The sequence below is a fragment of the Hippocampus bargibanti genome, linkage group LG11, assembly GCF_051943395.1.
Source record: "Hippocampus bargibanti isolate YZ-2025 linkage group LG11, ASM5194339v1, whole genome shotgun sequence".
NCBI lineage: Eukaryota > Metazoa > Chordata > Actinopteri > Syngnathiformes > Syngnathidae > Hippocampus > Hippocampus bargibanti.
In genome coordinates, this window is record NC_142744.1 from 11,294,274 (window position 1) to 11,305,567 (window position 11,294).

At 42.7% G+C, this 11,294-nt stretch overlaps 1 protein-coding gene across 7 annotated transcripts; it reads right to left on the minus strand.

The window, feature by feature from the left end:
- Nucleotides 1–2,615: 2,615 nt before the first annotated feature.
- On the minus strand, nucleotides 2,616–11,143 carry LOC148891564 (acyl-CoA-binding domain-containing protein 5-B-like). 7 transcript variants are annotated; one of them, XR_016116435.1, is made up of 15 exons: nucleotides 11,007–11,143; nucleotides 10,730–10,833; nucleotides 10,009–10,132; nucleotides 9,702–9,774; nucleotides 9,453–9,597; nucleotides 9,335–9,367; nucleotides 8,391–8,558; nucleotides 8,070–8,273; nucleotides 7,898–7,989; nucleotides 7,568–7,688; nucleotides 7,146–7,345; nucleotides 6,918–6,968; nucleotides 6,689–6,804; nucleotides 6,526–6,604; nucleotides 2,616–2,916 (listed from the first exon to the last, which is right to left on the minus strand). XR_016116435.1 is itself a non-coding variant. In XM_089008287.1 (14 exons), exons 2-14 carry the CDS (start codon nucleotides 10,806–10,808, stop codon nucleotides 6,592–6,594), a joined length of 1,419 nt encoding a protein of 472 aa, XP_088864413.1. In that variant the 5' UTR covers nucleotides 10,809–10,833; nucleotides 11,007–11,143; the 3' UTR covers nucleotides 6,111–6,591. The 7 variants fall into 7 exon arrangements, 2 of the variants coding, with proteins under 2 accessions (XP_088864413.1, XP_088864414.1); XR_016116437.1 differs by lacking the exon at nucleotides 2,616–2,916 and adding an exon at nucleotides 4,221–4,377; XR_016116436.1 differs by lacking the exon at nucleotides 2,616–2,916 and adding an exon at nucleotides 4,375–4,460.
- Between the last annotated feature and the right edge of the window lie 151 nt (nucleotides 11,144–11,294).

An 11,294-nucleotide genomic window follows, 5' to 3' on the forward strand; every position in this document is an offset into this window, starting at 1 on the left:
GCCGGAACCAACAAATCTAACAGAGTTGAGAAGTTTTCTCGGAATGATGAACCAACTGGGGAGGTTTGTGCCGGGGTTGGCAGATCGAGACAAGCCTCTCCGAGACCTCCTGTCCAAACGGAACTGCTGGGTGTGGGGCGTCGACCAGGCACGAGCCTTTCAAGATTTAAAAGACGCGCTGACGTCCACACCGGTGCTGGCCATGTTTGATCCCAACAGAGAAAGTAAAGTCTCTGCAGATGCGTCGTCGTACGGGTTGGGCGGAGTTCTTCTCCAAAAGTGGGAGGAAGAATGGAGACCAATAGCTTACGTGTCACGCTCGCTCACATCTACGGAGCAGAGATATGCTCAAGTGGAGAAGGAGGCTCTGGGGCTGACCTGGGCCTGCGAGAGGTTTCGTAACTTTCTCATCGGGAAGCATTTCTTGATGGAGACGGACCACAAACCTCTCCTGAGTCTCCTGGGGTCCCAAGCCCTGGATACATTACCTCCACGGATACAACGCTTCAGAATGCGACTCATGCGCTACTCTTACTCCATCTCTCACGTCCCAGGAAAAAGCCTGTTGACAGCTGACACACTGTCTCGAGCTCCAGTGGAGAAGGAGGCGACACCAGATGACAAAGAATTGCTCGAAGATACGAACATCTACATCGACATGGTGATGGAGAACCTCCCGGCAACCACCAATTACCTCGAAAGGCTGAGAGAGCAGCTGCAGAGGGACAGCGTGTGTGCACGTGTGATGCAGTTGTGCAAAGAAGGCTGGCCTGAACAAGGCCCCAATGAACCGGCACTCAGGCTGTACAGAGCAGAGCAGGCATTCCTCACAGTCCACGACGGAATCCTACTGAAGGGACAGAGAATTGTCATACCTTCAACCATGAGAAATGATGTTCTCGTTAAACTGCATGAAGGTCACCAGGGCGTGGTAAAGTGTAGAGAACGAGCGCGGCGGGCGGTGTGGTGGCCTGGGCTAAGCCAACAGCTGAACGAGTTGGTTCTCAACTGCCGAACATGCTGCAAGGAGAGACTGAACCACAGAGAGCCAATGATTCCATCACCGTACCCAGGAAGACCATGGGAAAAGCTAGGAGCAGATTTGTTCATGCTCGGAAACAAGACCTACTTGCTGGTTGTAGACTACATGTCAAGGTATGTGGAAATAGCTCTGTTGGCCTCCACAAAATCGAACGAGGTAATCCGCCACCTCAAATCAATATATGCACGCCATGGGATCCCGGACCTTTTGGTTTCGGATGGAGGGCCTCAGTTCTCCGGAACAGTCTTCACAGAGTTTGCGGAGTCGTATGGGTTCCGCCACATTACAAGTAGCCCACGATACCCTCAAGGCAATGCCGAGGCAGAACGTGCAGTTCAAACGATCAAAAGCCTCTTGAAAAAAGCAGATGACCCCTATCTGGCCTTGCTTGCGTACAGGGCTACCCCTCTTGAAAACGGGTACAGCCCCGCTCAGCTTCTAATGGGGAGGAGACTCCGCACGAGGGTTCCCATCCTTCCTGTCCTGCTTAACCCAGCCATCCCCGACCGAGAAGCCATCATCCAGAAGGAAGATGAGAAGAGGACAAAAGATGCACAACGCTACAACACGCGACATCGTGCACAGAACCTCGTCAGACTCAACCCGGGACAGTGTGTGTGGATTAAGGACCAAGGAGCGGAAGGAGCCATCATCGAAAGACATGCTTCCCCACGATCATATCTGGTAGAGGGACCTCACGGGACCATCAGACGAAACCGGCGTCATCTCATCCCAATGAGGTCCTCGCCTGAGCAGAGTGGCTGTGATGCAGCGGAGCAGTCTTCGGGAAGCAATCCAGAAAGTCCATCAGCGGGACCACTACAGCACAATCTTCCAGAACCACCACCCACTCCTACTACCAAGACCAGGTTTGGGAGAGTCGTGGTGAAACCAACCAGGTTGGACTTGTGATTTTCTTTTTTTTCACCCATTTTCCCCCTACTTTCAGGCTCTCCTTGCAGGGTTGTTCGTTAAAAAAAAAAAAAAAAAAAAAAAAAAAAAAAACGGGGGTGGGTGTATTCCGAATATTGAGATGTACTTGTACATGCTGTTCTGTTTGTACATACAATGTTCAGCCCATTACAGAGCATAGAGGAGGATCAGTTATGATGGACCATCAAGTTATTGTTCTCAAATGGATTGTCTCAAATATGTTTGTTTTTCCTATGCGATCCCTTGTCACAGTCTGAGGGACGAGCAGACCTTTCAACCACGAGGCAGAATAATCCTCAAGGTCTGTTGAATCATTGGTAGTCTATCCAATGATTCTAGAAAGGGGAGATGTGGTGTGATTGTTGACAAGATCAGTGGCGCTGGGCGATGACGTCAGCAGGAGGCGCCAAGGACCAGCAGGGGAGTGACTGGGAAGAAGCACAGCATTGGAGGCTAAATAAAGAGTTACCCACGTTAACGCACAGCTGGACTCACGTGTGCCTTATTTGACAACACGACAGACATCACTTTTTTGTTTCCTAACTGACATCAGAAAAACGTTTTATAGCAACTAAAATACCGAAACCACGCAGTATGATATTTTTAGTCAAATGCAAAACACCAATAATAATAATAATAATACATTTAATTTACAAGCGCCTTTCTGAACACTCAAGGACACTTTACAACAAAGACAACACACAAAACAGTAAAATCATGCATAAAACAATAAATAATAAAACAGCATAATAAATTAGACCATGAAAGCAAGTTTAAACAGGTGGGTTTTCAGGTGAGATTTGAAAGTAGGAAGGGAGTCAATGTTGCGGATGTTGGGTGGAAGTGAGTTCCAGAGTTTAGGAGCGGAGAGGCTGAAAGCTCTGCACCCCATCGTTGTGAGACAGGCAGAGGGCGTGTAGAGGTGGAGGGAGGAAGAGGATCTGAGGGCCCGAGAAGGAACGGAGATTTGAATTAGGTCAGACAGATAGGGGGGGGCAAGGTTATGGATGGCTTTAAATGTAAACATAAGTACAGTAAAGTCTCGTTATATCGATATTCAAGGGAGTCCGAAAAAATATCGATATAACCGGGACTGTCGATATATCCGACCCTGTTTGCATGTAATTTTCTCCGTGCGTGCATAGAAATAGTATCGATATAACCGGGACTATCGATATATCCGATATCGATATAACGAGACTTTACTGTATCTTGAATTCAATACGGAGTTTAACAGGGAGCCAGTGGAGCTGTTGGAGGACAGGAGTGATGTGGTGAAATGAGGGGGTTTTTGTGATGATCCGGGCTGAGGAATTTTAGACTAGTTGGAGTTTATGGAGACATTTTTGATTGACCCCGAAAAGAAGTGAATTACAATAATCGATACGGGAGGTGACGAGACTGTGGACGAGGATAGCAGTGGTGTGAGGGGTGAGAGAAGGACGGAGACGATTGATATTGCGGAGGTGAAAATATGCAGACCGGGTTATGTTATTTATGTGGGAGTGAAAAGATAGTGTGCTATCAAGGATGACACCCAGGCTCTTAACCTGAAGGGCGGGGGACACGGTAGAATTGTCAATGGTGAGAGAGAAACTGTTAGTTTTGTGGAGGGTGGATTTGGTACCGACAAGGAGAAGTTCGGTTTTGTCACTGTTAAGCTTGAGAAAGTTATGGGAAAGCCAGGATTTAATTTCTGAGAGGCAAAGTGAGAGGGATGAAGGTGGAAGAGAGGCGTCGGGTTTGCTGGAGAGGTAGAGCTGGGTGTCATCCGCGAAGCAGTGAAAATAAATTCCAAATTTGCGGAAGATATCACCAAGGGGAAGAAGGTATATAATAAAGAGAAGGGGCCCCAGGACAGAACCTTGGGGCACACCAGAAGACACAGGGGAGGACCGTGAAGTGAATGAGGTAATTTGGATAAACTGTGAGCGGCCAGTGAGGTAGGAGTGAAACCAACTAAGTGGGGTGTGTGTCACGCCTAGAGTGGAGAGTCGGTTGAGCAGGATGGGGTGAGAAATGGTGTCAAAGGCCGCAGATAGATCAAGAAGGATGAGAATAGAGAGGGAGCCGGTATCTGCTGCTATGAGAAGGTCATTCGTGATTTTTATGAGGGCTGATTCAGTGCTGTGGCGGGGACGGAAACCAGACTGGAATTGTTCATAGAGGTTATTGTGAGTGAGGTGAGAGTGGAGTTGACAGGCGACGGTTTTTTCGAGAATTTTAGCGATAAATGGAAGATGCGAAATTGGATGTAGGTTATTGAAATCATCATCATCATCATCAATCAATCAAAATGACTTGAAGTGTCCAAAATCGGAAAAAAAATGAACCCGGGAGTGGCCAGTTTCAGAAGGTCCCGCCGCCTTGTTCATCATGTCACCCCAAGACGTCTTGCCTTGCTGGAGAATCAAAACAATGGCTTCAGATTCGGAGAATATGCTTTCTTGTTACTCATCCAGTTGTGAATATGATTCAAATAGTTCTGAAGAAGAAAGCATATATGTTTGCAATCGATTAAATAATTTATTCCGTGCCATTTTGAGGCAATAGGGGGGGGGGGGAATGTAGCACCAAAAAAGAGGCAGAAATGGCGACAAAGCTCTGTGTAAGAAATTAATCAGCCCGTTTCCACAGGCTGATTAATTCCTTACACAGAGCTTTGTCGCCCTCTTCTGCCTCTTTTTGGTGCAACATGAAGTTTTTAGACCAAACAAGTCCAGCAAAATGCATTGATGTGATGGAAGGACTGCACCAATGTGTCCCTTCAGTGACGTAGGGTGAGGACTCGTCACCAACTCAAAAACAAGACTTCCGGAATATCCAGCGCGAGTCTTAAAACGTAAAATATAGCTATATGGGGTGGAATCTTTGTAAAATAATCTCAGTAGAAGTCATTTGAAGCCATTTTACAAATTATGGACACAACTTGTCCGGAGACGTCGGTTGTCCTTTAAATGTCAGGTGTTACATCAAGTTGCAGGGGTGGGCAAACTATGGCCCGCGGGCCAGATCCAGCCCGTTGGTCTTTTAAATCCGGCCCGCCAAAGGTTGGTGGTACACAACTGAAGTTTGGTGTGCTTGACTACATTCATTTCATTTGGACTTGTAATGACAGGCATTTAAATGTCAGGTGTTACTTCAAGTTGCAGAAGACAGGGAGGGCGGGGGAGAGCAAGAGAGAGAGAGAGAGAGAGATCGAGGAAGAAAACTTATTTACCACTTGTGGACCTCTGACAAACAGGAATTTCCAAACTAGGTTTTTAATTGCGTTAATTTACATTTACATCATGTAGATCGTGGTATTCAAACGAAGAACAGTAATTACGCGGGAAAGGAAGTCAGATGTATTATTCAAAGCTGTTTACAAAGTATGAAACATTCAGGAGAGACTTCGAGTCGGATCATCTCAAATTTACGAGACTTTAAAAAACAAGGATGAGAATGGTTTGACTGTGATGATGTTAAAAACAATTGAAAACTGAAGCCTTCCGTGGCTGGCTTCAAATGTTTGTGCATGACATTAGCTCAGCAATGCTGTCATGTGTAGTGATCGCAGGGATCTATAGTTGGGCATGGAAAGAAAACCACCAGATCTCTTACTCATCTCGTTTTGTAGCAAATAGTCCGAATGATCTTATATCCTGTATAAATATGTTGTGTAGATTTTTATAAACGTGTACTGCACGCTGCAGTTTTTGGGCAATATAACACTTTGTTACTTGTATGTCATGAATATAATTGGACGTTCACACCGGACATATACTGTACCGTTGTTGTTTCACTGTTCTCATTAATAAAAGTATGTTAATACCTGATTTTTTTCTGATGATGTTTTATATGGTCTGAAAAACATGTCTTTTTTTTAATATGTACCGTATCTTGTGCTGACCCAGCCCGCCTGTCGGATTTTTGGAATGAGTGTGGCCCCGAAGCAAGAAACTTTGCCCACCCCTGCTTTAGAGGGTTCTAAAAATGGATGAAAAAGATCAACATGTTAGTATTAACGTTGACCATCTATTCTATCTCGACTTGAGAATTCTTCTTGGCACTGTTCTGGGAGTTCTTATTCTTCCTGGGTGAATGTGTTGTTACCCGGCAGAAATTACTTATTATTATATTTTTATTTATTTATTTTAATCCAAACCACTGACAAGTATGCATTAGTTGACTCGCTTTATTTTGAAGGTGGCTAACTAAGGGACACATTTTTCCAACAATTTTTCTTTATTATTGTAATGTTCACACTTCTGCGACAGCCATGACAAACTCACACTGGCAGTTACAGCTGCCCCATTGTCTTTCATGAAGAAGAAGAAAACGGGGCAGTGAAACTTGGTGACTGATCATAAAATAAGATGTACCATCGGAAATGTAGCATGTCTTTACTTTCATCCATTGATTATAATAACTATTGTGAAATATAATGCAGAAGTAGTTCAATGGCTGTGTTTATTTTTAGAGAACTGAAGAAATTAAACATCCTCTTGGACAAAAAAAACTTCTTTCCTCATGCCTATTCTATTTAAAGCTTTTCAATGATGCTTCACCTGTCAGAGAAAGAAGAGTGCAGCTCTATCACCCAGGGCTTCCGATGTTGAAATTCAACGATTAATTCAAGTGATTTTCCTGGGACAAGAAAACACAACTTTATGTTAGAAAGTAAAAAGGAAACACCAAAACACACTGTACGAAAATCAGCATTATGGTTACCTTCTCTTTCGCCGTGAATAAATCTGGACCAGACCAAAGGCAATCGCGGGCCAAAGTGTTGTCATCACCATGGTCATTGGAGAATGGTCAAACGGCCACCAAGAAGGTGTGAAAAACTTTCGACAAACAGGAAGATTTACTATTACTGTATTTGGTCCCGGTGATTAACATGACCATTAATTTTCAATCTTTAAAATGAAACACACCGATGGAAGGTGTTTGTGAATACCTTTTGTGCTACAGGTGGAGCATCTGCACACCTAGACAACGATGATCTTGACTTGAAATGGTGAAATACAGAGATCATAAGATATTTTAAAGTAATCAATGAATAAATCAATTAACCAAGTAATTTATTTATGTATTTATTTATTCATGAATGACTTAAAAATGAAAATGTACTTTGCAGAGCAGCAACATCTATTTTACATATTTTTTTAAAGCTTCAGAACTTTACCTGTGCAACAGTGACTCCCTCTAAAGCCTGCAGTCGATGCAGCACATCACTCATGTCGTCCTGCAATCTCCAAAGCGCCTTAACTATTTGCTCATTGAAGCTTTCCCAAGAAGCAGTGCTGTGGCGCGGGGACTCCGACACACTGTCACAGGGACTCAACCGCAGTTGAGAGCTGCGAGCAGTTTTTGGGGACTGAAACTCTGAAAGATAAAGCATAAAGTGATGGCTTAACCTATCGTGTACGAGCTTGTAATCAAAACATAGTTTGATTGAATCAGAAATTAATAAGGATATGACCTCGAACAGTTTGTCCAAAGTTTGTTTGTTCGACTGAAGGCAGAAAATATCTTGCATGACTTTTGTATTTTGCTGTAGAACGGGCTACAGTTACAGTGTACTTCATTTACTTTACGTGTCTTTACCTCGAATGCATTTGTGAGGCTCCTCGTGTCCTCGAAGTGAACTGTCTTGTATTTGCAGGGCCGAGGAGCTCTCAAACCAAAAATGGCGCTCCTTCCCCAAGGTAGATGTTGAGCCAGCTGACTGAATGTGGGATGCAGACAGAATTTGGTTTGCAAACCATGAAATTATCTCAACTCAACTACTTTACTGAAGTGTAATTTACGTTCATGATGTGTTCCAATTGCAACTGTGAACAACTCACGGCTGAAGGCAACTTTCATAGCTCATTTGCACAACAAAAATACAATCTGCACATATTCTACATTGTGGAACCTAATCTTTTAACAAACCTTCTCCATGATGGGATCCTCCAATGAATCACAGAATTCCTCATTGTCGGAGTCTGCCAAGTAGTAGTTTATCTTGATGGCATCGTTGTGATCTAAAAACAGAAATATACTTATAACACTGTTGTAAATATGATGAACTTTGATACAATTCTAATACTACGTCCATTGTTACCGAGTAGGCGTCCATTAAAGTCCACGTAGATGGGACCGCATGCGCTGTGATGTTCAGAGTAGGCCAACTCTTCCTCCTCCACTTCACTATTGAGGGAGCTGTGGGTACCATTGGTCAAGGATGACATGCTAAGGTCCACGCTGCTGCTGGATCCCCTGGTGCAACACCTCCATGACGTCTCCTGCGGTGTGTGCGGCCTGGACTCTGTGACAACAATGGGAAAAAATCTGAGTCATCTTTATAAAAAGGGTGGAGGTACAATTTCTCATTTCAAAGCTAAAAATCTGTTCATGCCGACGTCAATCACAGTATATGTGATACCTTCTCCATCTGCCTTGTCTTCTTCATCTACATTGTCCATTTCACTTGTTTCTTCTTTTCTCAGATATCGAATGTCCCCGTCACATTCTACTCCCTCCGTTCCATTAAAGCTCATGTTATTTTCTTCTTCTTGGAAGTTTTGTATATCGTCCCAGAGATCTCCGTAGCCTGTGAAAGGCGATAGAAAAACATGTTATTACATCTACAAGTACAGTAAAGTCTCGTTATATCGATATTCAAGGGAGTCCGAAAAAATATCGATATAACCGGGACTATCGATATATCCGACCCTGTTTGCATGTAATTTTCTCCGTGCGTGCATAGAAATAGTATCGATATAACCGGGACTATCGATATATTCGATATCGATATAACGAGACTTTACTGTAATTAACTCATTCAAACATGCACAAATGTGTCCACTCCAGTGCCAGGGTTTTTGTCATTGTCACTTGAATTCCACAACCCACAAAATATTGAGTTTTTGGACTACATAAAGATTCAATGCAGCGTAAGAAACCTTAAACTCTATTCTTTCATCAGGAAAATAAAGAGTTAATTCCTAAATTATATGGGTCTGGAGTTATATACACTTGAAATGAGGGTGACTGTCCAAAATCCAATGCAATCCATACATATTGGTTTATATAGCGCTTCAACAAAAGCTGAAGCTGAAACAAAGCACTAACATGGATAAAAAGGAAATGATGCCCCCTTATGGAAGGGAAAACATTGCCATAGGCCATGCCCAGCGCTTTATTGGCACCCAAACAAGAAAAAAAAAAACGAACACATTTGGGAATGACGTTGTATGTTACATTTTCAATTCCCATATAATTTGTGAAGGGCAGTGAATGAGTTAAAGTAGAAAATTAGCACATCACATATATTTGACTTTTAGCAGCAGTTGATTATTTGCTTGATTTAGTAATTAAAATACTTGCCTTCCAGTGCGGGTTTCTTTGGACTGACCAGCTCTTAAGATTAAAAAAAACATGTTGTAAGACAATGTCACCTGACTAAGTCCACATAATGTGAAGTTAAGACAATGTAAAATAAGACCTGCTTGCTTTGAAAACGGCCATGTGAAAGGTTTGCTCTCCGCGTCATTCTCTTCACCGCCACTCTCCTCTTCTTCCAAGTAGAAGTTGCCAAGATGCTGCACCAAGTCGGAAACTTCATTTGAAACTGGCATTGTTTCCAAAATCTAGATCACATGTTAGACATGGGTGATTTAAGAAAATTGTGAACTGTTAATGTATTTATTGGTTCCATTGCAAGTTATCAACAAGACAACAACACAAGGCGTACCAGTTGGATGTTTTCAACATAATTTTTCATGGCTTCTTCTTTTGACATGTTTCCTAAAGAGCTCCATGCATCCCTGGAAAATAAAATAAAAATACACAAATCAATGCAGATAGCGTAATCTCAATCTCAACCACAAGAATTGAACCGCTGATATTTTTCTTGGAAGCCATACAGTGGCCAAAGGGGAAAAAATGATTACTTTTTGGTGCAAATAGATACAATATTCTTACACGATAAAAAAACTACATATACAATATATAACTATTGCATGCATGTAACTTGAAATGGTAATTTCAAAACTTCTTACCATTCGTTTTTTTCATGTGATGCCCAGAAACCAGTTGGTCTGGTAAAGGTGCAAGGCCCTACGGTGGCTTGTTTGTAATAACTATAAAACATGAGCGTCATGTCATCAGAAAGCTGGAAAGGACCTGAGGGCGATAAGTGTAACATTAAACGAGAAGGTTTCTTCAGCCGTCATCTGTACAAAAGTGAAGGTTTCGGACGTTTCGCCTCCTATCCAAGAGGCTTCGTCAGCGAACTAAAGTCTGACTGGTCGTATCGGCCCCATTTATATATCCCTAATATATATCCCTCTTAGGGATATATAAATGGGGCCGATACGACCAGTCAGACTTTAGTTCGCTGACGAAGCCTCTTGGATAGGAGGCGAAACGTCCGAAACCTTCACTTTTGTACAGATGACGGCTGAAGAAACCTTCTCATCGATGGACCACTCCTGTACGACTGAGAGCTTACACAGATGTAACATTAAACGTTATGAATATGGGTTTTGCCGTCTATTGCAATACATGAGAGCTTCTGGAGATGCTATTAGACTTGGCTGTTCAGTTAATCAGCTTGATGAACAGAAGGTGAGCTTGAAACTGCATGTAGGTGAGTTTGACCAACACTGCACATGAACAAGTACAGCATGTCAAATTTATGTTGTGCAAAATTCTAACGAATTAGAAAATTACATTTAACCCATAGATTCATTTTCCCCTGAGATGTACAGTGGGGTCCACCTTGTTTCGGTAAACTCCAGATGACTTTAACCGCAGCAGAAAATTTAGCCTGCAGGCTATGTTGATCCTCCTGCGCCATAGAGACCGTCGCCGCGAGTCCTCACCTTTCAAAAATAAAAACATGGAGAAAATGTCCAAAACAAAATGTAGTGAATATTTTAATTCGTCAAAACTATTATCCAAAATGTAATTCGAATCAGAATCTTCTGTTTTATGGCCATTTTGGCATATTATCAATCACTAAAAAGCCCGTAAATATGACGTGGTTTTAACTCACCAAAATTTACGCCTTTAAAGTGAAAATACGCGAATGCAGAATATTTAATTTTAATCTCGATTTGGAGGAGCCGAATAAACAGGCGATGTAAAGTACAATCACTTTGGGCAATGTAGTTTTTAAAAATCAGATACTATATCCTTTTGGGGGCGTTTCTCTATACCCACAATGCAATGGTAACGAGGGATTTAAACCGCAGTCATTTCTGGGAACCGTAGTTCATCTCTCTCGCTCTCTGTGTCTGTCTGTCTCTCTGTCTGTCTCTCTGTCTCTCTGTCTCTCTCTCTC

What these genes read in the sequence shown, in the direction of transcription:
- LOC148891564 (XM_089008287.1), bottom strand. Translation starts at nt 10,808, where the DNA reads ATGGCGCAGGAGGATCAACATAGCCTGCAGGCTAAATTTTCTGCTGCG. An exon ending in CTTTAATGGACGCCTACTCG is followed by an intron (nt 7,990 to 8,069) that starts GTAACAATGGAC and finishes TTCTGTTTTTAG; the next exon opens with ATCACAACGATGCCATCAAG. An exon ending in AGGATCCCATCATGGAGAAG is followed by an intron (nt 7,689 to 7,897) that starts GTTTGTTAAAAG and finishes TCCCACATTCAG; the next exon opens with TCAGCTGGCTCAACATCTAC.